The sequence below is a fragment of the Akebia trifoliata genome, chromosome 3 (assembly GCF_017979445.1).
Source record: "Akebia trifoliata isolate Shusen 1 chromosome 3, ASM1797944v1, whole genome shotgun sequence".
Taxonomy (NCBI): Eukaryota; Viridiplantae; Streptophyta; class Magnoliopsida; order Ranunculales; family Lardizabalaceae; genus Akebia; species Akebia trifoliata.
Genome location: NC_141377.1, coordinates 48,190,088 through 48,215,446, shown reverse-complemented (window position 1 = coordinate 48,215,446; position 25,359 = coordinate 48,190,088). Strand labels below are relative to the sequence as shown.

At 36.7% G+C, this 25,359-nt stretch overlaps 2 protein-coding genes across 4 annotated transcripts; one reads left to right on the top strand and one right to left on the bottom strand.

The window, feature by feature from the left end:
• The first annotated feature begins 1,531 nt into the window (after positions 1–1,531).
• LOC147407540 (beta-galactosidase 13-like) lies at positions 1,532–8,293 on the top strand. The gene is made up of 18 exons (XM_086436173.1): positions 1,532–1,911; positions 2,003–2,098; positions 4,086–4,198; positions 4,292–4,358; positions 4,462–4,554; positions 4,649–4,792; positions 4,933–5,027; positions 5,098–5,203; positions 5,314–5,398; positions 5,688–5,806; positions 5,938–6,105; positions 6,272–6,453; positions 6,553–6,662; positions 6,755–6,864; positions 6,959–7,066; positions 7,153–7,257; positions 7,403–7,548; positions 7,642–8,293. Exons 1-18 carry the CDS (start codon positions 1,738–1,740, stop codon positions 8,117–8,119), a joined length of 2,499 nt encoding a protein of 832 aa, XP_086292299.1. The 5' UTR covers positions 1,532–1,737; the 3' UTR covers positions 8,120–8,293.
• Positions 8,294–9,786: 1,493 nt separating this feature from the next.
• LOC147407539 (E3 ubiquitin-protein ligase UPL3-like) lies at positions 9,787–24,445 on the bottom strand. 3 transcript variants are annotated; one of them, XM_086436172.1, is made up of 19 exons: positions 24,226–24,445; positions 23,052–23,999; positions 22,721–22,831; positions 22,503–22,619; positions 22,240–22,410; positions 22,004–22,165; positions 20,561–20,809; positions 20,341–20,462; positions 18,807–20,244; positions 18,056–18,151; positions 14,083–15,681; positions 13,707–13,931; positions 13,514–13,618; positions 11,659–11,739; positions 11,495–11,563; positions 11,271–11,399; positions 10,680–10,802; positions 10,522–10,602; positions 9,787–10,424 (listed from the first exon to the last, which is right to left on the bottom strand). In XM_086436172.1, exons 2-18 carry the CDS (start codon positions 23,907–23,909, stop codon positions 10,537–10,539), a joined length of 5,721 nt encoding a protein of 1,906 aa, XP_086292298.1. In that variant the 5' UTR covers positions 23,910–23,999; positions 24,226–24,445; the 3' UTR covers positions 9,787–10,424; positions 10,522–10,536. The 3 variants fall into 3 exon arrangements, with proteins under 3 accessions (XP_086292298.1, XP_086292296.1, XP_086292297.1); XM_086436170.1 differs by having other exon boundaries at positions 9,787–10,602; XM_086436171.1 differs by having other exon boundaries at positions 9,787–10,602; positions 23,052–23,992.
• Positions 24,446–25,359: the final 914 nt, after the last annotated feature.

The window sequence follows — 25,359 nt, the reverse complement described above, 5'->3', positions numbered from 1 at the left end:
ACAATTTGATTGCACGGGATCGAATCACTCCAAACTATTGTCCCTTTTATTTGAGGGATGGAGAATTGGTTGACCATATTTTAATTCACAACTCTTTTTTTCATATATTTGATCCATTTTCCTTGGGTTTTTCTGTATTAACTAGGTCTTACCTCGGAAGTTCTTTTTGTTATTAGTATAGTGAGTCAATAATGCTTTTTTCTCCAAAAAAAAGATACCTCTGAACTATGTTTCCCTCGGCTATTATTTGTGTATTGTGGAACGAAAGAAATGACAGGGTGTTTAAAAGTAAGGCGAAAAGCTCTCATTATATTTTCTTCGAGATCTTGGACTTTCTGTATCTCTAGTCAAATCTGAACATAGAGTTTCTGGAAACTATTTTTGATGACTTTGTGTTTAGATAAAATTCCTAGTGTAATCATTGATGTTATAAAAAAAATTTCGTTTGTTTTTGTTTTTCTTTAAGGGGCTACCTCAACCTTCTTTCCTTGTATTTTGTTTCTCTCATTTCTTCAATATATTTTTTACTTATAAAAAAGATTAAAATAATATCTGAAATTCAATTATATCCAATCCGTAACATGTCTTGTTGTCACACATCTACTAGATTTGATCTTAAATATTTAAAATATGGGTTAGGTTCCGTGGACTCAAAAAATAGGACTCAAGAAATGACACAAGATATTGACCGTTTAAACATAAAATCTAATGATTGAGATTTTATGCCTATCTCAACAATATATATCTTAATGATACTTATTTCGAGGATAATTTTTAACATTTGGATTTAAGTTTACACGATCAAGATTTTGAGTCATTTCTTGAATCATATTTCATTAAGTCAACAGTAACCCTTAAGATATATCTAATATCTATCCAATATAATAACTACATTTAAATAATATATTATGACATTATCAAATCATATGAATTTATATTCTAAAAGTATGAATTTGAACTTGAATTTTCAACTATTCATTGACACCCCTACTACATCGAATATTAAACATACAACCTAGATTCCTGAGGATTCCCATGCTACGAATCCCTAGAAGATCTTTATTTATTGCTAGAAAATCAGATTGATCCTCCAATCTCGGCTTGTTTCAGGCTCTAGGTCCATTTTAAAACGAATAATTTGATATAAACCATGTATGAAAGATTATAATATCACGTGGCGATCAGAGAAGTGAGGTCATATTGAATTTCAAAGAACTGAGGTCATGGCATCAATGTCCAAATATAGTGAAGGAAATCGATGCAACGTGGCATCAGGTAGATGTGACACGTCACGTCTACCCACCATTTTCGATTCCTTAGTAGAAGGAAATGTGACCGAGTAAAACAACAAAATCCAGCTTGTTACGTTCAAACATCAACTCGTTCCCCTCCCATTTTTAGAGAGAGAGAGAGAGAGAGAGAGTGGAGGAGAGAGAAAGGTGAAGAACAAAGGATGACCGAGGACCAAGAGCTAAAAACAGTAACAAAACTCACAAACATAATATTATAAAGACACAAAATACAATAATCCTTCAACATTTTTCAACTTGTAAGTAACCCTTCCTCCATCATGGATTCTTCAAATTTCCTCTTAAGCTCCTCCTCCTCATGAAGAACAAAGACCCATATTGGCGCAATTAAACAACCCTCTCTCAACTTCTCTTGAACTCCATTGATACAAATACAATACCATCAAACACACAGTTGAAACAAACCCAATTTTCGATACCACTTGAAATGTCGAAACCACTACTTCTTATAACACTTATTTCATTGTGGGTTGTCTTTGTGGCTTCCCAAGATGGGAAGGAGATCAAGGGTGTTTCTTACGATGGGCGAGCATTGATCATCAATGGGAAGAGAGAGCTTTTCTTCTCGGGTTCCATCCATTATCCACGAAGTCCCCCCGAAGTAATATAATTGAAGTTTGTAACATTTTTTTTTTTTTTAAATTCCAGTGATGATGAGGTTAGAAATTATGGTTTTGTTCATTTGTGTATAGATGTGGTCGGATATCTTGAGCAAAGCTAAGCATGGAGGGCTGAATTTGATACAAACTTATGTCTTTTGGAACCTTCATGAACCTGAAGAAGGTCAGGTAAGGAAACAAATTAACATGCTTTTAAATTAATTTTAATTTCTATTTCATTTGTTGATTTTTGAGATATTATTCTTCAATTTATCACGCCAACAATGTAGTTTGTTAATGGATTAATGTAATTTATGAAAAAGCTGATATTATGCTCCAAAGCATAAACAAATATTTCCAGGATTCCTCATTAATAATGGAAATAGCTAATTGACTATTCGAACTAATGATGATTGAGCGGTATATATAAATTATCACGAACATATCTCAAAGCTTCCATAATTACAGAAAGTTCAATCATAAAAATGTCATCCAACATGGTTCCTTATGATCTCCCAAACACGAGTTCTCCATTACAATCTCTTCCCACAAAACCGAACCACCCCTCTAGGAAAAATAGCCATGTGTATTGATCTTTATACTGTTAGCCTATTGGAATTATCCCACATCAAATATGTGGATTGGTTGTCGTGGTTTCATATATCTATTGGGCCACTCCACTTACTACCAATTGATTTTGAGATGGATCTCTGACATGGTATCAGAGCAGGTTGTCTTACCCTGTTGTGCAAACCTAGGGCCTGGACTTGAGAGGGAGTGCTAGCCTACTGGAATGATCGCACACCGAATATGTGGATTGGTTGTCATGACTTCATATATCGATACCACTTCTTATAACACTTATTTCTACCATTTACAAAAGCTGATTCGTTTTAGGCTTATAATGTTAGTAGCTTTATAGGCAATTGGCCATTGGCCATGATTTTGGTAATAACTTTATAAATAAAATTGCACACTGAGATTGGTCTTAATTTATTGAGACTTATAGCATTGATCTTATTTGGGATCAAAGCACTAAATGTTGCTAGGGATGTCAATAGGTATCCATTTAACCGAAATCAAACTAGAATCGGAATCGAATACCCCGATTTTGGATCCCTTTTATTGGAATCGATTAGAGCCAGGTCTAAAATGGAGCTGAACCAATAGGAACCAGAACCGTTAGGTTCTAGCCAATGGGTACTCAGAACCGATTTATTTTTTCATTTATTTTCATACAATAGATGATTTAAGGTATTTTTTATTTCAAAAAATAAATGGATGTTCTATAAAATTCTTCAATTTTTCATATAAATCATCGATTGAAACTTAAAATGAGTTATTCTTCTAAAAAATTATTACTTTTAATAATTTGTATCTTAAGTTTAACAAATTATAATTAAGTTAACAATTTTGTTGATAATATGTTAATTTTTTGAAAGGAATTTTTTTTATAATCATTTGAAATACTTTTTTTGTTATTCGATTCTTGAGAATCAGAACCGATGGGTACCCGTGATTTTTGACGGTTCCAGTTCCAATTCCACTTATTTTGAAATCGAACTCAAAATCGACAAGAATCGAAACCGAACTAATATAAATGGTTATGATTCTAAATTCCTTAAGAACCGACCCATTGACACCCCTAAATATTGCATTCATCTCATCAAGAAGCTTACCCTAGCTAAAGGAATTTAAAAGGAAGGAAAAAACTCGGCACAAAAACCATCATGGCTAGGATTTTACCCTTGGGAGACTAAAAATATCACCATTTTTTTTAATCTCCTCCCAAGATACAGAACTCGATAAAAAAAAATGAGATTGAGATTCATAAATCCTATTTTTGTAAGGAATTATAGAACAGAGATTATGAGATTGTACCTTAAAAATATTACCGAAATACTCCAACGCCATCGTCCCCGTAAGCTTCTAATCATTATGCAACTCTACTCCATGGGAATCAACAAGCTTCTGAATGCCATTCCGAGCAATATTTGAAGCCACCACCGAATGAAAACGTTGGTGTGTAATACATTTTCTAAGAAAATGAAGAGTTGATAGCTCAATAAATTTGTAAACTAAAACAAGCTTTTCTTTAAACGAACATTTTTTTTGTTTTGTTTAATGGCTATTTGTAACTCATGCTTCTGATTTATGGGTCATTCCAAAATTACAGTTCAATTTTGAAGGAAATCGTGATGTGATTAAATTCATAAAGATGATCCAAGAGCAAGGCATGTATGTGACACTAAGAGTTGGACCCTTCATCGAAGCCGAATGGAATCATGGGTATGTGTCAACTACTCATTTTATTCTTTTTAATGTTCTCTTAAGAAAGAAATTTTTTTAGTAATTCCTTCCTTCTTTTTTTTCCATGTATAGAGGATTTCCATATTGGCTAAGAGAGGTCGAAAACATTACTTTTCGTGCTGATAATGAACCATTCAAGGTGATTACATTCTCTTCCACCGAAACATTCATTGTCATGTAGTTTCAATATGGAAAAATTAGATTAGCTAATGCAAGTGAATTTGAACTCTTCTGCTATGCAGTACCACATGAAGAAGTTCACAAAGATGATCATACAAAAGATGAAGGCTGAGAAGTTATTTGCTTCTCAAGGAGGTCCAATCATTTTATCGCAGGTTTGGGATCCACTAAAACCACACTTCTTCTTATCTTTTTGTGATCAAAGTTTTTTGTTTTTACTAATATTGGTATAATCTTTGATGGGTGCAGATCGAAAATGAATATAATACCGTCGAACTTGCATATAAAGAGCTAGGAACTCGATATGTTCAGTGGGCAGGAACCATGGCTGTGGACCTTGGAACAGGAGTTCCATGGGTGATGTGCAAGCAAAAAGATGCTCCTGACCCAGTAGTAAGTGAAACTCCCCTCTTTGATCATAGGTGATTAAGGCTTAAACATCAACTCTTTCCCTCGAAGAATAACAGAAGTATCGAAATACCCATTAATACAATCCATCATTAGATACTAAAGATACCCTTTTCGGTTTGCAGATCAATACATGCAATGGGAGGAACTGTGGAGACACATTTACTGGCCCAAATAGACCAAACAAACCATCACTTTGGACTGAGAATTGGACTGCTCAGTAAGTTTACTTGATCGTGATGATAATTAAATAGAAAAAGTTACTTATTGTATCTGAATTGGCATTACAGGTACAGAGCATTTGGAGATCCTCCGTCTCAGAGATCAGCAGAAGATGTTGCGTACTCAGTTGCTCGCTTCTTCTCAAAGAACGGAACTCTTGCAAATTACTATATGGTATTATACGGGTCTTCACCGTCTTCTCCCAACAAATTGATTGATAGGTTAAAAAGAAGAAAATCCCTTCTCTTTGATAAAAAAAATTATATTTATGTTTGTGTCCACAGTATTATGGAGGAACAAATTTTGGTAGAACAGCTTCCTCATTTGTAACAACTCGCTATTACGATGAAGCTCCACTTGACGAATATGGTAAGACATGTAGAACACTCAAAAAATAACAAAAGACAAGAAAAAAATATTTCTAACTCCAGATATAAAGATTGGTCCTAAGGAGACAAGTTGTGATGATAAAAGATTAGAATCGCCGAAAAAGAAAAATATTTGGCAGATATTAAAAAGAATAAGTGAACGATTAATAAGCAAATGGCACTATTTTATAAAATTATTTCTTGAAAGAATATACCATCCAATAATGTAACTTTCGAAGGTCTCATTCCCTCTACTACTACTTACTGCATTTGTTCGATGTTTTCATCAGGTTTGCAGAAGGACCCAAAATGGGGTCACCTAAGGGACTTGCATACAGCATTAAGATTGTGTAAGAAGGCTTTGCTTTCGGGGGATAACTCTGTCGAAAAGTTAGGCGACCAACTAGAGGTAGGCTATTAACAAAAAATAATACAAATTGCTGCAAAGATAGTTAATCAGAAATTTGTGTTACATCACCAAAAACAAGAACTAAGTATGACTAGACAATGCATTTGATAGGCTAATTAATTCGTCTGCAGGCCCGAGTCTATGAGAATCCTGAAAGTCATGTGTGTGCCGCTTTCTTGTGCAACAATCGTACTGGAACACCTGCAACTGTAACTTTCAGGGGCATGGATTATTATCTGCCTAAACATTCCATTAGTATCCTCCCAGACTGCAAAACTGTTGTCTATAACACTCAAATGGTAATTTTCAATTTCCATGACTAGTTTCTTTTATAGTTTTTTTTTTTCTTCAAGTAATCACTATCAAACAGTAATCATTTTTATAATAAAGAGAAGCCATGGTGAGCCAAAGAGCTCGACACAAATCGTCTTTTTTATAAAACCAATCTGTTTTGATGTAAAACAGGTAGTTGCACAACACAACGCAAGAAACTTCGTTAAATCAGAAGTAGCTAATAAGGATATTAAGTGGGAAATGTACCAAGAAAAGATCCCAATCATCGACGAATGTCCACTTAGTTCCACGAGCCCTTTAGAACTCATGAACCAGACCAAGGATACCACAGATTACCTATGGTACACCACTAGGTAAGCAATTCCTTACTCCTCTAATCTAAGTTGATTCATCGTGAACTATGTAATTCTTTTGTGTATAATTCTGAAATATTGACGGGATTTTGATTTTAGCATCAAATTAACTGATAGCGAACTACCCAAGCGGCACGACATTACACCAGTCCTACAGGTTGCAAATCTTGGTCATGCAATGCTTGCATTCGTAAATGGCGAATACGTAGGTAATTATTTCACACTATTTTAAACAAACCAAACAAAATTACAAATATACATATTTTAATTTTTTTTTCTCTTCTATCAAACTCTAATGCAGGCTCAGAACATGGAAACAACATAGAAAAGAGCTTTACTTTCCAAAATGTTGTACCATTGAAGCCTGGAACAAACCATGTGCAATTGTTGGGCATGACAGTTGGATTACCCGTAAAGAATTCAAAACTTATATTTTTTTTTCCATCTTTAGTATTCATTTTTTAAATTCAAACAGAAACCGACGAGTCTTTCTTTATTGATGAAGGATAGTGGAGCCTACCTAGAGCATAGGGTTGCTGGAGTTCATGGTGTATCAATACAAGGTTTGAACACTGGAACACTTGATCTATCGAACAATGGATGGGGCCACAAGGTAATGTTAATCTTCCTATACTTAAAATTTACTCAACAACATGTCAATAATATACGAATCAATTAAGTATGTTGTCTACGTGGCAGGTTGGCCTCGAGGGAGAAAAGCTTCACTTGTTTACTCAGGGTGGATCGCATAGGGTAAACTGGAGTGGTGCCAAGGGAACAGGGCCAGCTCTTACATGGTACAAGGTATTGTCTTTGAAATTTTTCTTGAACATTACAAATAGACCCCCACCCACCCACCCGAAAAGCCGAAAATAATAAAAAGAACATTGGAAAATAATATGTTTTTTTCGTTGTTGTTGTATATTAATCAACAATTTTTCTCATGCAGACATACTTTGATTCTCCTGAAGGAGACTCTCCCGTTGCTATCGATCTATCCAGCATGGGAAAAGGAATGGTTTGGGTCAATGGTCACAGCATCGGCCGTTATTGGGTATCCTATCTCTCTCCTCTTGGGAAGCCTTCGCAGTCGGAGTAAGTATTGCGCTAGATAGATAAGTCTATACAATTGAACGACCTGAAAATTTTCTCTATCTCACGTGTGTTCTCTCTTCATGTTTCATTTAGGTACCATGTCCCAAGGGCATTCTTGAAGCCATCTGATAACCTCCTTGTAGTCCTCGAAGAAACTGGAGGAAACCCATATGAGATTACAATTTTAACTGTCAATAGAGATACAATATGTACCTTCGTGACCGAGAACTATCCACCACATGTGGAGTCATGGGAAAGAAAGAACAGTAAAATACGCGCTGTGGTCGACGACATGAAACCAAAAGTACAGTTGAAGTGCCCCATCGACAAGGTGATCACTAATGTAGACTTTGCAAGCTTTGGCAATCCTATTGGGGTATGTGGAAACTTCACCAAGGGAACTTGTAGTTCATCCTCCAGCGAGAAAGTCATCAAGCAATACTGCTTAGGAAAGACCTCGTGTGCCATTCCGATTGATAGAGATATATTTGGTAAGGTCAATGAAGAACCATGTCCCGGGATCACAAAGACTCTTGCTGTTCAAGTGCAGTGCACCCTTAAGAAAAATTAAGAGTTAGGTAGAGAGTCAACATCTCAAAACCAGTTCTGATCATTAGCTTTGGTCCAATTATAGGAATGAAATATTGTAACATTACATGATTGTGATAGATCGCTCGATCATAACAATTTTTTTTTCCCAAGTTCAATCTCACACAATGTTATTTATCATCACATTGATCTCCTACTTCATGTTTTTCATCCTTTTTTTTGTTCTTGTATGGATAGAGAGGGAACTAATAATTCTACATATTCATCTTTATGTACAAAGACATTCTAGTAATATATACCAGAGACCACTTCCATTATTTAAGTTCGATTATCCATAGTGATAGAGACATTGGCGAGATTATGACCCATAGAATTAACAATGGGTGAATTATGTGGAGTATTTTTAGAATTTTGAGTGAACCAAAAGAAAAGTTTTACAAGAAAACAATTAGACCTGACCAACCACACTTCATGTCGATGAATGTTGGCATGGCAGTCACAAACAGCATCAATAAAATGAGATGTTGAGTAGAAGACTAGGCAGGACAGAATTAGAAATGAGAATATTCAAGGAAATTTAGGGGAAAAAAAACATTTGCCACAAATAATGAACACTTCAACGCTTGAAGTTGATGAATCTAAAAGGAAAATAAGACCAAAAAATGAAAATACATGTCCTCAGTCAGGACATAGCTTAAGATAAAATAGATGCAGAAATAAGAATCATATTGTAGACACCCCCCCCCCCCCCCCCCCCAATGTTAGATTTAAGGATGATGATGAGTCAGGGTGTGTGTTAAAAATGGTATGTCAATGTACCACAAAATGCATATATTCCTTTTGAATGCTAAATGGATCCCATGAAGGATATCAGTACACCTAAACAGATGATCCCAATTGTTTGGTAAATCAAACAAGGCAACACAAACTTCCCAAGGACAAGGTAAATATCCGATAAATTAACAGATTAAATTCAAACCACACAAACAGGTAACTAATCAATATGTGGGCGATTGAGATGCATTGAGCACCAAATTTTGGATTTTGATGTCACGCACACAATTGCAACCCATCGGATGGTCATATATTTGGGTGGCTCTATTTGTACACACCCCCACTTCAAGTGAAAAATGTAATAATAAATAAATAAGTAAATTTTTTTACCCTTTTGTATTTGGCATAGACACAGAACCATAGATCTCCTTCCTTCAGATACACAATCGCAGATCCCCATAAAAGATTAACTATTGTGTATCCCCAAAAAAGAAATGTCTATGGTTCCAAGTCCATGCCATATCAGCCGAGTGAAGACTTTCTAGTTATAAGATCATTATTCTTTGTATTTAATCAATGCACGCAACCTTTCGAACAAAAACCCACTTTGTCCAATTCTTCTCTCTCTCTTCATATTTATCTTCTTTTGAATTTTGTGAGAAATTGAATCAATGAAGATTATGTCTTATATTTTTTTTTTCAAATTATCTTATTTCTTTGATTATTATTATTATTATTATTTTGCATTTAATCATCTAGGAAGATGGAAAAATCACTTCGACCTCCAAAACGATGATTTTGAATCGGTAGATTCAAATTGAACTTGTTTTTGCAAATTCTACAAGTATATCAAATATTACTAAAAAGATTCAATACGTACCTACCAAACATTACAAAATAAATTTAGTAAGTGCCTATCAAACATAACTTACTTATATAAATGACTTGAACTCAATTGGAGGTGTTGGGGAAAGAAAAATAAGTAAATTCCAATAAAACATTTTGGGGTTTGCTACTAGAGCCACCCCATATATTAAGATTCAGCTACACCCACATTTACCAAATAGTACCGAGTGCATCAGGTTGTTCTGGTCCCATCCGCAAGGTTGGCCCATAAATGGGAATACTTGAGCAGTACCATTTCACTTTGCAGAACCCCGGTCTTGTTGCCATAACAAGGGGGGATCTTCATTACCACCAAAGCCTTACCCTAAAAAATTTGTGATTAGCCGAACTCAACCATGTCTTGTGTTTATACATTCTCTTCACCTCAATTCAAATTCCTTCTGGCCTTTCTCACTCTAAAACAACTATAATATATTATTGAAGAATTTAGAAGAAAATCCAAAAAAGGAGAATTTGTGCTTCTGAGTCGCTGTGAAATATGAAATGAGAATTTACAGGAAACAAAATGTAAGGTAATTAAAAAAAAAAAACATAATTAACCCCCCTTCCCTCCACCAAAAAAAAAAAATAACAAAGATATCAACCTGACATGAGCTTTTAAAGGAAATAAAAATGGACCTCAACATCGCCCTGACATTAAAGGGGCACTGCAAAGAAAACATTCCTTTCAAAATAAAGAAGCTGCAACTTCCAAAAAATGAAACTGGAATTTTACCCCAAAAGGTGTTGTGATGTAAAATATACCGACTGATTGGTTAATCATGACAAGTCAAATGATCCCTGGCCTTCCTGGATGGCATAAAGTAGTTTCTTATACATAATATCCTGCCAAGGAAAAAAAAATATGGAAGATCAGAAAAAATAAATAATATGATATTTTTCTCAATTTCTAGAGAAAATACCTTGGTTGAATAGGGTGGAAGCTTGAGGTAATTAGCACAAGTCATGACACTGGGCAAGTCATCATCAGCCGTCTCTGAAGGCCCGGTTCCATTTGATGCTGTGTTCATGGCGGTTGAAGAATGCTATAACCAGACAAGGGAAGTATCATTAAGATGTGAACATGCAATACAAACAATAATTGTCAGTGTCGATGAATAGCTAGCATATGTATTATGTGATCAAGTGGTAAGGACTTAAATTTGATGTGTTCCAAACAGTTTAGGCCTTTTGGAGTATTGGTTTAGGTTCTTAGCATTTGTTATCAGAGCCAACTCCATGTCTCGAGTTCGACTCGTGGAAAAGGCTACTAGGCAATGGAAAAACCTGAGAAAAAGCCATGAGAAGTGTTTGAGGGCTACAGGAAAAAAGACCCTGAGAAAAGCCTCGAGAAGTGCCCAAGGATTATGGGCCACGGGAAAAAAATCCTGAGAAAAGCCCCAAGAAGTGCCCCGCTCAGAGTGAAAGCCACCATGGATGTCAGCTGCAAAGCGTGGTGGTTTGTTACGTGCCTAAACAATAGCATAACTACCATACATATAACAATAGCATACCTTCCTTACGATGGTCAGCTTTGGATTCAGCACAGCTAGACCACCAGGCGGAAGCCTGGGTGCACCAGTTACAAACTGGCAGAAATCACGCTGCAGCTCTGGAGTAAATTCTCCCATGATCTCAAGTAACTAAGACAATCACAAACAAGAAAACGTGCAGAGAAGGTAAGACTTCAGTATAAAGTGTAAAGTTTGGTCCTTCAAAGTTAGGTGTAGATGCTTACGTTAACAATGGCAGGGCTCTTGGCATTATATCCATGATCGAACTTTATATGATCAACCAACATCTCGGCCTGTATGAATTGAAGGGTTATGTGAATGCAATGCATAATACAGTTTCTAGTTATGAATAGCTAAAAGGAATACGCAAAAATAAAATGGTAGTTACCTCCCACAATTCTCTACGTCCACAGAGTAAGTAGTCCAGTTCATTTGGAGAAAAAATTTGCAGTGACAAAATGTCAAAGACCTGATTAATGCAGAACAAAATAAGTTCCAACTCATATATAATACCAAACAAGTAATTCATTCACAAGAAAGGGGGTTTTCAGATATGATATTGAAGTATTAACTTTATAGTAAAAAGGAAGTAACTAAAATCTCTAATTTTATTTATCATAATAACTTAAGTTTAAAAAAAGAAACACACAATTCTCGGGATTCAGGGACCGCCATGCATACATGAGAGCATATTTTTCACATAGAATATTCTCCCCCATATATATAAGGGGGCTCCTAAGCATAGTCCCCAAGTTGGAGAACAGGTTTAAAATGGCAATGGAAAACTCCAAAAAAAAATGGGGAAAAAAACAAGAAACAGGAAAAAGGATAAAAAAAAATTAAATTTAAAAAAAAAAAAAAGATTTTATACCTATATAACACAATGTATATTTATTCTAAGTTTTCAATATATATATATATATAAACATCTATGCAGAATAACATATTTTCACACATAATTATATATGATATGATGCTAAAAAAAAGTCTTTAACTATCATCAACACATCCTTGGAGCAAAAAAAAAAAATTTACTGAAATATTAAAAACCATAATATCCAATACATTATAATCAAATTTCATGTTAAACTACATTTAGAATCACCAAATTCTATATTATGTATCAAATATAATATAGAAACCCTGATGCAATGATTATGGATAACTTCTCCGTTCCCCATTTTAACAAGGAAGAGAGAGACACGTACTCACATTTGGCATAGAGGAAATTTAACAAATATTTTATTCTTTTTTTGAAAATAGCTCATGCACATCAACTTGTGTATTAAGATATTTCAGAGCGGGCCCCATCTTCATTAGATACTTTCAATAGAGTAGGTGACATACCAACACTGTATCACTCCTCGCCCTTGTCATATTCAGGAGACATAAATATCAACCACTTGAAGGGGTAAGCATGTCAGTACTTTCACATACTAATATGCCTACAAAAAACTTATCCACCGGACAAACAAGTAATTGGCAAAATTCAGAAACCAAAGACAGATGGTGGCTAGTGAAATTGAGCGTATGAGTTCTCACGCTTAAGAATTAAGAGAATTACTATTGTTGTCTAATGGCTCCATCCCAAGTTCCAACAAATATACCAAGCTATACTCTTCCAACAGAAATTTTCATAGTCAGCAAAATGATGAATACTTATGTTGTTTAACCCTCAAATAGTAAGGTCCTTTAAAGGCTTCACATATCCATAACCCATCTACTAGTTCCATGAACAGTCCTCAAACAGAAAATGCTTACTTTGGTGAATAATCAATAATTTTAATCACCCTCTATACAAGATTACCAAAGAACACATTTTTTAAAATTAAATTATTAGAAATCCTCAAACCTTGATTTAGCAGATAATTTGTTTTTAACTCAAGTACATCTTTCACTTTTAAGTCTCAGATTGCCACAAAAAATTCTAAATGTTGCAGTAAACATTCTTTCAAGATTTATAAATTTAAAAAAAAAAAAAAAAAAACGGGGGTTAATGGATCAGCTGGTGAAATGAAGAAGTTGGTGTTTCCCTTTGTATACAAGTAGGTAAGGTGTCCTCATCCCTGAATCTACAAGTAGCACAACACATTAAGGGTTGGGAACAGATGGGAAATGTGCACTAATGAGTGGTTTTAAGAGTGCAACTACAAGGCATATGTACACGATATCCTCGAAGACAGAAAATCTAAAAGGCTACGATTTTGGAAAATCAGTACATTATGTTTGAGAGAACTGCTTACTTGATTGAATCCTGCTCTGAATGCATCCACTTGCCGTGTGATTCCAGTCTTCACAGTTGCATCCACCACCAAAGAAATGTATTCCTCCAAGTTATTGATATCCACCTATCCAACAAAATAAACTGAGGATAAATGGCGCTGAACAAAAACGATGGCATGCTAAATGTACATTGATTCAAGAGATGGCCATTACATTTTCCTCCCCTGGTTTTAAAATGTAATCCGGATAGCCAGGAAGTGTGAAATCAAGATATAGATCTTCAATAGGTGTACCACGGAAACGTAAATCAGAAATTTCCTCACAATCATTACTACCCATTGCTTCCAAATACTGTTTCTTGCAAACGAGGACTTGCAATTCTTGTAAAATCTTCCCAAACTCGGCATCAAATGAAAGAATATCATGCAAATCAAGCTCCTGTGATAAAATAGAAATTTACATATGGACTCAAATTAACCTCCAGCGGCATGTGGAATGCAATAAATAGAGGCTTTGAGAGTCAAAGAAAGACTTAATTATCAGAAAATAAAAATGAGAAAGGACAGAGAATGACTGTAGTTTGGCTTACTTGACCAAGTAAAAGCTTATAAAATGCTGTCGACAATGGCAAGTCCAAAAGCCGCCCATCCTGAAGAGCTTTTGCCATCACTTGTCCAACCAGTCGGAAATACTCAATCATTTTAGAAAATTGGCTTCCATCAGAAGCATCTGCATTCGGAGGATAAGGACGAGGAAACAACCCAAGAGGAGCTTCTACGACATCTCTGCCGCCATTAGGAACATCTTGTTGAAGTTTCTTTGCATCGGAAACATCATCACGTTGTCTGTTTTTCTCTTTGTCTATATCAATTTCCAATGCAGGTTTCTCAAGTGAAGAAGACCTCCACATTCCCAGTCCAATCTTCTGCAATTCATGACTTAAAAGAGTGTAAAATTCCAGAGTGGGACCCAATCCCGTGCCAACCTCACCAAAATACTCAACTTCCAATACAGCCTTTTGGCTGGAATACATCTCCATAACTTTTGCAGCAGAATCCAAGATGCGGTTTCTAGAGACACGTACTTTCTGGCGCTGTAATCTCCCGACACGGACCTCTCTTTCACTCGTTGATCCATGACCATCAGCACCCTGTTGTTGCTGAAGACGATGTAATGCACGAGACAATCCAAAAGCAGTTGAGTAGAAGTATTGTCTCCTCGTCTCAAAAGGAAACAAGAATGGACATGCTTTGGTCAACTGGTAACACCATGAAGGAAGACTGCCACTACACAGAGCTAGTGCATCCTGAATTTGCCGAGCCAATTTTGGAGTGAGCTTACTATTGATGAATTCCTCATAAGGAACCTTGGCACCAATTGTAATTAGTTCATCCAAACTGGAAATCTTCCCTTCTGAGAAATCATCGTACACCGTTTGCACTCGTAAACGGGGTGCTAGCTGATTCAGGCCCTCTAATACACGCAACAGCACCAATATGTTATAAGTAGGATTTGATTTTTCGAGATCACATGGAAGCTCCACATGCAACATGCTATCTAGAAGTGAGGTTCGATTCCATGGGAATTCAGCGCTAGAACCGGAAGCAGAACCAGCCTTAACTGATTTTGTAGCAGTACAAGATGAACCAACTGGTGATGCTCGGTCAACTTGACCGTCTGCTCTCTGATACGTGATGGTATAAATATCATTCCAATGCCTATTTCCATCACTAGATAGAAAATCAGAGCCAGAAAACCTATCATCGTTATCTTCCTCATCCAACACAAGCTGTCGTTGAACAGCCTGATATATAGTCAAGTGCCTATTAAGCTGCTTGCCACCACCTGCGGAAAATATTAACTTAGGAGGATCACTCGTATTACGACCAATAGGTAGTCCACGGCGATCTCTAACTCCCCTGATACCTCTACCACTTGCAGATGCAAGCCCAGCCATGGCAGCCGCAGCAAATGACATTCCACCCCTTGAGCCAAAAGAGCTCCCACTTCGGAACTCAGCAGCCTCCATGCCGCTAACTGTGGTAGCCTTGTTACTATAGCTAAAAGGAGGATTCATCTGGCTTTCACTTGTTGCAGAGACAGCTGTACCATCCTCAGCTGAATCTCCCAGTTTCACATCATGTACCTTATCCGGTATGCAAATAGGGACAGGATCATCTCTTAGCAACTAGCAAAGAACAAGTAGTATGAAACTCATCAGGCTCAATATTTAATGTAATAAACTTCAATAAAATCAGGATAATAGCAATTACACAATTAATAAATACGATTACAGTGATAACAAGCTGCTCATTTGATAGAAAGCAATAACTTCAACGAATCAAAATTCACCGCACACTGATAATATCGGCAAATATATGGCCATTTGTCAAGTTTTGAGGCAAGGCTCAAACCAATAAACAAACCCCAATTCATGATAATGATAACTTTGCAGAATTTCTCAGATGCTTTTGAGATAATTTGTTGCTATCATTTCTTAAAAGCAGGTTTAGGGTATTCTAATTCTTTTCCAAGAAACATGATAGATTAAACATGGGTTATTTTTAGCTAGGCAGTTAGGGATGTTCAATTTAAATCAAGTGGATCTTTAACCCCAAAATTGAATGATACGAAATATGAATATTCAATTTTTGGAGGGCTCTAAACTAGAAAGTCAATGTGTTCGGATGTTTCTAATTTATGCTGTCGTCCTAAATTCGCAGGCCCTATCCTCTGCTTTCATCCTCTATTGCTGTATAGTCCTAGATCATTGATTTGGAACATCAGAACACATGTTCTTTAAGACAGATAGCCTTATTCTAATCTGATCCTTACAAAACAACAAAGCATTTTGAGGTTTACTGTCACTTCGATTTGCGCTCCATTGTCACTTCTCAATATCAACTAAGAGAGGTGTGTCAACCAATACTATTTGTTGAGGGCCTTGAGAGTTAGTGGTAAGGCAGGCATGTGCAGCATCTATGATAAACTATGATAGAACAATGGTGGGAAAGTGCGGAGGTGGGATCATCCTACGGTGTAGCGTGTAGAAAGGAATTTATAAAATTCTTCCCCATTTTCAGAAGAGGAAGTTCTTAGAGAGGGGAAAGAGGATAGGATTTGTTTATGGGAGGATTGTTAGTTTGGCTTATCGCCTCTTAACACTCAATTCCCTCGATCAGTTGCCAAAAGCTGCACCTAGACCATTCAAGTGTCTGGGCCCCACCAATACTTTGTGGAAACCATTAAGGGATATTTAATCAATTTTAGAACACAAAAGGGTACCTCAAATATTCTCCCAAACTTGGAGGGGAATGTCTAAAACTAAACATTTGAGAGGGGGCATTAAACCGCTTGAATAATGGCAATTACATGGTTTTTATTTTCTTTCATGTTAGTTGTTTTGTCTTACTAGCTTGTTTAGTAGTTAGTATTATCTTGGCAATGGCATATTTATACTATTTTTTTTACTTCATTTTTCACATGGCCTTTACTACATAGAAAAATTGAAACAATAATTTTTTTGCCGCTCAAGCCTCACCTAGACCCCACCTAAATCCTAAGGGGGTCCACTACCTAGCATTTGTAACAACCTTGCCTCAATTATTTACTATATCCTCTGAGAAGAGGCTGCCTATCAAAGACGTCAGGGTGCAGACAAGAAAGAAGTTTACTTGGGTTTTCGAATTTAAAAGGAATTTCAATGATTGGGAGTTGCAAAGGTGGCCACTCTAAAAGCCTTATCAATCTAACCTCTCTCATTCCCATGTTCCATAGGGAGGACCAAAGGGGTGGTTGGTGAGTCCCTATCGTTTATGGCATCTATTGTATGGGGTCCTAAAATTCCTTTGAAGGTAACCCTTTTTTTATTTGGACTGCAGGTTTCAATAAGACTTTAAGCTATTGATCATGTCACATCTAGAGGTATCCTTTCAATGATTTTTTTTTTCTCATCTCTTTCTCAATTGTTCATTTGTGAGAGAAATATGGACTCATTTCTCTCTTCTGTGTCTTTTTATGCTTTCCTAACTCAGTTTTGTCATTAAAGAGACTCATTTCTCTCTTCTATGTTTTTTTTATGCTTTCCTAACTCAGTTTTGTCTCTACTTTAATGTTAGAAGATTAAAGCCTTTTGTCAGAAATATTGATGGGAAAGAACATTTGATGCAAGAAATATTAATTTGTCAAAGGATATATGTATTTTGGCATAAGTTTTCCCTGAGTTTCCAGGGGGTTTTTTCTTTGTAGATTTTTTTTTTTAGATGAGACTTGGTTTGTAGATTGTCGGAAGGGTTTCATTTTCTTTGTTTGTTGGTTGCTTTCTTTACTTCTATTGTAGGTAAGTCTTCTTGACCTAGCTTTTCCTTTCTCAATAACTCTCTTTTCTCTATCAAAAAAAAAAAAACTAATTGAAGATTAGCAGTTCAATGTCACTGTTAGGCTTTCATTTTTTTTATGGTGAATAGTCTATAGAGAGGGTGAAAAGGAAAAGTATTGCAGTACCTCAACAACTTCTCAATACAAGAAGAAAAACTAGAACAAATAATAGTTAGACAATATACCTCTTCGTGGTCATCATCTTCATCCTCTGAAAGGCCATCTTCTTCTATCACCAATGCATCATCAATCTCAACTGGAGAAATATCCAACTCCTCATCCTACAGTATATGAACATAATTTTGTAATATGGTACAACAAAATATAGTTCCATGATATCAAAATTGTAATTAAACAAATATTAAAACAAGGGAAAGGGAAAAGAGAATGCTAGTAGAGAGACAGATATAATTATTGACTGAAATACAAAAAAACAAAGGAGATGCTCTTTAAATCCATCAATTTCTAGCAAGATAAAAGTAAGACGGAAACATAAAGATGTTTTTCAAACGTAAGTAAGCACATGTTCATTCCCCTCTTTTTTCTAAAATAGGACGACTAATAGAGATGGCCCTTATCACTACATGTGCATATGAAATATGGGGAGATACGGCAAAAAGAACCACTAAGGAAACTGTGAATATCATAACAAATAAGTAACTCAAAAGGTGTTAGTAATAGAGTTTAACAAGTAACAAACTGAGAATCAGTCCCAGATTCAAGTGAGAATTGAGAAAACACAAGCTTCTAAGCCATAAAAAGCTGGAGAGAGAGAGAGAGAGGGGGGGGGGGGGGGCGGAGGAGAGAAAGTTATATAGAAAACCAAGAAATTCACTCTAACAGGTTATTTTGTTTGCCCCCCTTATCCCAAACAAAGAAATTATGAGTATCAAATAACTGTACCACAGAGATATTACATATATAAGAGTAGAATACCTCAGAGCTAGATTCCCCGTGTATAGGTTTCATTTGTGCATCATTATCTGAAGCTGCTTTTCTACGTGCAGCATTTCTTGTTTGAGGTCCCCTCGCCTCATTTGGAGCAGATTTCAGAACAGCTTTGCCTTTTCCTTTAGATGAACTTGTGTTTCCCTCTTGTGGGGGTTCCTTTCTAGTATGACCTCCTATGGTCACAGATGATCTTGATCTAGTCGAATGGCGACGAGCAGAAGAAACAGGAGTCAAAGTAGATGGTGACGAAACACCACCTTCGGTAGCTGTTGTACCAGGCTCAGAGTTTCCTGTAGGGACAGAAGGCTTCTGCCCAGATTCACTTCGCTGAACTCTAGGCCAAAGAAATTCTTCGACAGCCGCTAAACTTGCCAATGGATCAATGAGCACAATATTTGATGAATAATCACGGAGAGATTTGTCTGCTTGAGATCTACAGAGACGTAACTTAAATGGTTGAGCCAACGCACTAAGTCCAGAGGAGAAACGTGTATTGCCACTAGCCGATCTAGATGAATGACTCAGTACAACTGGAAATCGCTCCAAGGAGGATAAAGCATTTTGAAGCTTCTGAACTAAGATAGTCATAGGAGCTCCACTCCCTTCAGTCACACCGACAGGAAGCGCAACTGCAATAAATGACTTAAATCTTCTTAGAGATTGTTGTTGAAGCTTAAGCAAGTTAACTTCTGACATTCTCTCCTTGGAAAAAGTTCCACAAGAGAAATAGTTAAGCAAAGCAGCAACAACTCCACTCCGAATGAACTCAAATGTTGATACACCATCTCCTTTGCTAAGTTCGGCTAGCATCTCAGATATGACTCCAATCAAATGCTTCTCAGTATCAGCAGAAAGATCAGTCAGGAGAGTTCCAGAAGCAGTGGACTTGCCCTTTGCTTTAGTATTTTGATCTTCGAAGCAAGCGTTCAACTTATTGCAAAGATTCTTCAAATGTAAAAGATCTTCTGTAACTCCAACTTCGGATGCCCCAGCATCAGTAGGGAAATACTTATCTTTAAACGCTTTGGCACAAGTACTGACTGCCATGCGAAGAGTAGAATTAATAGTTGGGATTTCTACAGAAGCTGGCGGTGATCCAATATTTGCAGAAACGGTATTTTTTGATTCTTCTAAAGAGCCTCCATCTGGAATTGAACCACCACCACCACCACGTCGTCTATAACGCCGAGAACGTGATGATGTTCCAGGTACAGAATCATTATCCTTCTCAGTTGAAGATGCTTGTGCAATAGGAGTATTTATTGAATCAGTTGATATAAGTGTGTCCACAGCATGAACCACCCCTTCTCTAACAAACATTTTGGAGAAGGTCCCAGGAAGCTTTTCCATGAGAATCTCAGCTATCTGAAGGGCAGGAATCAAGACTTGCGGGTCTTTCCATGCTAAAACACCAGCTAAAAAACTGAGATCAAACCACGAGTACTTAGAAACTTAGCTTTTTGAGCATCCAAACCAATTACAGCACCAAAAATCATGCAAGATGAAAATGGTTTGGTACCTTGATATGTTTGTTACACTAATTAAAGACTGAATCATATCTGCGGAGCTGAAATACATCAGTTTTCCTATAACTGACAGACATTTATGGCGAACTGGGCCATTCACACTGGATCCATATATCTGCTTCACAAGAAAAGAAAAAAAAAAAGAGAGGATTGTCATGATTCATCAAAGAAAGTGAGAAATATACGCCAAACAAGTACATCAGAAGCACCAACCTGAATGAGAACAGGAAGAAGGTCCATTCCAAATTGCTGCAGAAGTTCAGGCTGATCACGCAATAATTTCTCACGAGCTGACACCTCAGATACAGTTCCATTAACATCTTCTTGTTTTCCAGAACTGCTGCCAGGAGACTTCCTTCCAATGGGCCCTTTCACTAGAAAATTAGAGATGATCGGGAGGGAAATAGTTCCTCGTGGAAGTGGGGGCAGAAGCTCATCCGCAAGGTTCACAATTTCGAAAATCTATGTCATGAAATAATCCAGTATTTGATGAATTCCCAACACTAATAAAAAACTCAGATAGTCTCAAAAATAAAATACATAATGTTAAGAACTCAGAAAACTATTTAAAAGAAAATACCAACCGATTAACACCAGAAAATTGGAGATTTTAACTCTTAAGCAAATGCATGTCCCTGGAAACAGGCAAACATATTGATACGGAAGCATGCTTGTGCTTCTCACTAAATGTGTTAAGCCCCATCTAGGCCCTGCCAGCACTTTTAACAACTTTGGTGACAGAGCAGTAGGAAAGATAAGTACTAGGACTGTGGAAGCCTGGAAGGTAGGGTAATTGGAGACTCCAAGAGTGGTGAAGTGAGTTTAAAGATACCTGTTTCTTATGGACAAAAGTAGTGGTATCTCATTTTAAATTTTTTTCACAAAACTACTTTTTCTCATGAGGGTTTCCAACATCAACCTAGATATAGATATAAGTTCCTGTATGTTTTGAAGCAACTTTGGTATTTGATTTAATTTGGTGAAAAGGCAGGATTGGTTTGGGGAGATTGACTACATTAGGGCTTAACGGCTAGGTTGAAATCCAATATTGGGCTTCTTCCTATATCATACCTTAGTATTTCACTTGGTGCTAAATACAAATCAAAAGCTATTTGGGACCCGCTAGTTAAGAGAGATCAACATAAGGTTGGCATCGTTGAAGAGGATCTTTCTACCTAAGATGGAAAGATAATTCTTATGTCCAATTTGCTAATTTATTTTCTATCAATTTTTTGGCTTTCTGTGGGTATTTTTTTTTCTTCTTGTGAGTGTGGCAAATATAATTAAGAAGTTGGTTACAGTTTTCAAATGACTCATTCCAATTTCAATTGGTGGGTGCATCTTTTTGCCATTTGTTTGGAATTTGGAAAGGAACAATCACACATTAAAGGCAAAGAGAGTAAATTTGAAGCCATATGAAAGTGCTTCTATATTACCAGCGATCTACTAAACAAGAGATGAGAGGGTATTCATTGTGAGGAACTGTTACTTAAGGGAGGGGGCATTATAAATTAGACATAACAGGGTTTTTGTTCTTTCGCTTGGGGACAAGTGAAAAGCATTATTGGTTTTCACTAGTGGAGATTCTGTATTTTGTAAATACGAGCAACTAGAAGCCAACCATTATATGTCACGAACACAAGAAACAGGACATACCTGCTCCGGGGGTCTGGTTAAAGCAGGCGAAATAGAAATGCTTGCAACCATACCCGAACCCGAAAGAATATCTTTGAGAATTCCACTGATTCCTAGGAGAAGAAGAATTTTTGCTCCCAGAGGAGAGCCACTCACACATGTTGAAAGAAGACGGATTAAACCCTGCACAGCTTAAATGTCACAATAGCTGCAAAAATAAATAAGAATTTAATCCAAATCTCCACATTTTCATATACCGTGTATGTAGGTGGGCTTAGGGATGCCTGACCACCTCCTGCAGTACTGATGGAAATCAGAGAGGCAGCTTGTGCAACCAGGCCATGATTGCACAGTTCATCTAATTTCTCGGGAGATGAGGCGAACGCTTCCGCAATTCGAGTTAAGCAAACAGAAGCATGTTCTAACACCTGCAAGTACGATACATCACATACAAGGGCAAAGAAAGAAGACGAATGATTTTGACAGATTGAACTGTAAAACTCGAAGATGGTGACCTTGCCTTTGAATCGTGATACTGAAGAAGGTTTGTAAGCAGAGGTACAGCTTCCATAACAAAGTCAGAAGCATCCGAAGGGAGTTTCTTACACATATTTGCAGCAGTGGACAGTGCTACTCTCTGAAGACAACATCATGAAACATTCCAACAGCGGTAACAATTAAAGAGGCAAAATAAGTGTAATAAACTGAACCCTTTAAATCTTTTAGTGACTAAATTACCTGAACTCCAGTGGAGAAGAAATCAAGATATGATAGCACTGCCATGAGTGCACCTGCTCTCAAACAAGCAGTCGGGTGTTCTTGTGATATCTTCTTAAGAGCTTGCAGCGACTACAAATTTAAATGAATAATGTTCAATCAAAATTAGTCTTAAATGAATAATTCTCATTGATTGTTACATTGGTGAAATGACGAATTGCATTCTCAATAACATAATATGTTGTTTTTCTTTTTCAAAGTTCCATATCTTAATAACATAGAAACTTAATAAATCAAACGAATATTGGGTAATTCGTCACCTTGAAATAAAAAATTAAATAAATAAATATACCTGTTCTGCCAAGTCCATGTACTCGATAGTGAGAAGCCTTGCACAGAAGCAAGAAACGGCCCCATAATGCACGACAGCAGCACATGAAGATGGGAGCACATCACACAGATGGGTAAGAGCCCTTGCGGCAAGCAACATTATATCAGCATTGCTCTCATGGCTAAGCAATCCGACAAGCACGGGCACAAATGAGTCTACAGAAAATGTGCTTAAAGAATCCTCTGTCCCAATCGAGAGCATATCACAAAGTTGTGTCAAGGCTTCAACTTGTCGTCCTTCTTCCCCATCTGCCCGCAAACCAGACAAAATCTTCTTCAGCCGCCCACTTAGATGAGAAGACGACGTAAGCCCTACAGCGGACGATGGCAGTAAATCATCTAGTCCGGCCCCAAGCTTCCGAAGGAGTCCTTGGAGGGCACTGCTGGCTGATGTCAGATTCTGGTGTAAAATTCCGACAGCACCCTCCTCGCTATCATTATCATCATCAATCCCAGCATCCATACTGAGACCTAAGTTCCTATCCAGCTCTCTATCCCTATCCCTTTCTCTAATACTAATTTCAGGCTCCTTCTCTTTCCCTTTATCCGATTCTCTCTCTCGGTCCAAACCCTGATTCTTTCCACGACGACCACGGGCAGCAGAACCAGACGATTCAGTGGTGGAATCCATAGGAGCAACAACAGCAGCCGATGTAGACGAGTCCTGGGACCGTGAATTCTGGCGGGAACGTGTGGCAGGAACCAATAACGAAGATGACGACGATGCAGACAAACGAGCTCTCTTGCTTGAACGAGTTGCAGGTTGAGATGATTGGGCAGCTGAGGAGGCCTCCGCCCGCTTCCGACTCCGCGTTTCCATACAAAATCTACACAGATTGAGAAGAAGCCGCTCGCCTCAAGCGGCGATTCAAGCTTTTCCCGATCCACCAAATTCCATCATCTCTGTAACCTATGTCAATTTCATTATATAAAAAAAAAACCCTAACTTTAATCAAAATAAGGCAATCCAATTCCAAGTTTCCAATCACCAATCGCTAAGAATTAAGAAACCCTAAAAATAACCTAGAAAACACAGCTCTTAGAATAAAATATATATATTTTTGGGAAAATTTATTTAGGATAGTGTGTGATTGTGTGATGATTCAGTCACAATTTAAAGACGTCAAGAAGATTACTTGAGATTCTGCGCGTAGATTTCAACTTCGATTGATGAAGATAGAGATGCTTAAAGAGGATAAATAGTTTCAGAAGGGTTTTGAAGAAATGGAAACCCTAGAAATGTTGAAGAGAAGGAGAGGAACATGAAGAAGTTCTCTTTCTCTTAAGCTTTCATGGCGGTGAAGGGTTCTCCGGACCCGTTTCCATCGGCATAAGGATTTTTGTTCCAATGTGGGCCTTATTAGTTGGACTTTTAAAGCCTTAAACGACTTCTGATGCACATAAATGTACGGCTGAGATGAAAGGAAAAAACACAAAGTGTCACAGTAAAGTTTACTTTTGATCATTTCGTTGAAATTTGTGGTTATAAATATTTTAGAGAGGTTCTATAGGCACATCAATTTTTACTAGTAACACACCAATCTTATGGAAATTAAAAGGCTGAATCACTATTTTCTATGTTCAATATGACAAAATTTCTAGTTCAGTATACTGTTTAATTTAATTCTCAAAATTTGCATTTGTCGTTTTTATAACCTAGGAATCCGTGAGTACTTTACTTATAATATCTACGAATTCATAGATATATTAATGAATTCATTGATTATTAAAGTGACGAATACACTTGATATGCATGTTTTGGGAATTAAAATTAATAATGTACCAAAACTGAAGTTTGGACATAAGTTATGCACGTTTTGAAAAACAAATTCAAAATTTAAATGATTGTTTATCTATGAATTGGTGTGTTATAAGTAAAAGTTGATGTGTTGATAGAATATCTCATATTTTATCATATGATTGGCAATCGATCAGTTTAGTACTAGATTAATACCAAACTGTTATCAATCCAAATTTTTCATACAATTATCCAAATCTAAATCTATTGGATCATTAATTTTTTTTATCCATATCTAACCCAATTAGAATTTTATTAATTCAAAACCAATTTGATCCAATCCAAGTGGCAAGAACCCTACCATTGTCATTGAGAAATAAAGAGAGAGAGGAGAGCATGCCCTAGAAAGAATAATTGAGGTAAAGGAGGTTGAAGATAATGGTTTTGGGGTGATTGAAGACGATCAGTTTTGGGGAAGAAAAAGTTTGGATTTTGAGAAGTTGAGGAAGATAGGGTTTGAAGAGGACAAAAA

What these genes read in the sequence shown, in the direction of transcription:
- LOC147407540 (XM_086436173.1), top strand. Translation starts at nt 1,738, where the DNA reads ATGTCGAAACCACTACTTCTTATAACACTTATTTCATTGTGGGTTGTC. An exon ending in GAAGCCGAATGGAATCATGG is followed by an intron (nt 4,199 to 4,291) that starts GTATGTGTCAAC and finishes TTCCATGTATAG; the next exon opens with AGGATTTCCATATTGGCTAA. An exon ending in ACAATGGATGGGGCCACAAG is followed by an intron (nt 7,067 to 7,152) that starts GTAATGTTAATC and finishes TCTACGTGGCAG; the next exon opens with GTTGGCCTCGAGGGAGAAAA.
- LOC147407539 (XM_086436170.1), bottom strand. Translation starts at nt 23,909, where the DNA reads ATGGAAACGCGGAGTCGGAAGCGGGCGGAGGCCTCCTCAGCTGCCCAA. An exon ending in AAGATGATGACCACGAAGAG is followed by an intron (nt 15,682 to 18,055) that starts GTATATTGTCTA and finishes GTTCTTTGCTAG; the next exon opens with TTGCTAAGAGATGATCCTGT. An exon ending in GACGTAGAGAATTGTGGGAG is followed by an intron (nt 11,564 to 11,658) that starts GTAACTACCATT and finishes CAATTCATACAG; the next exon opens with GCCGAGATGTTGGTTGATCA.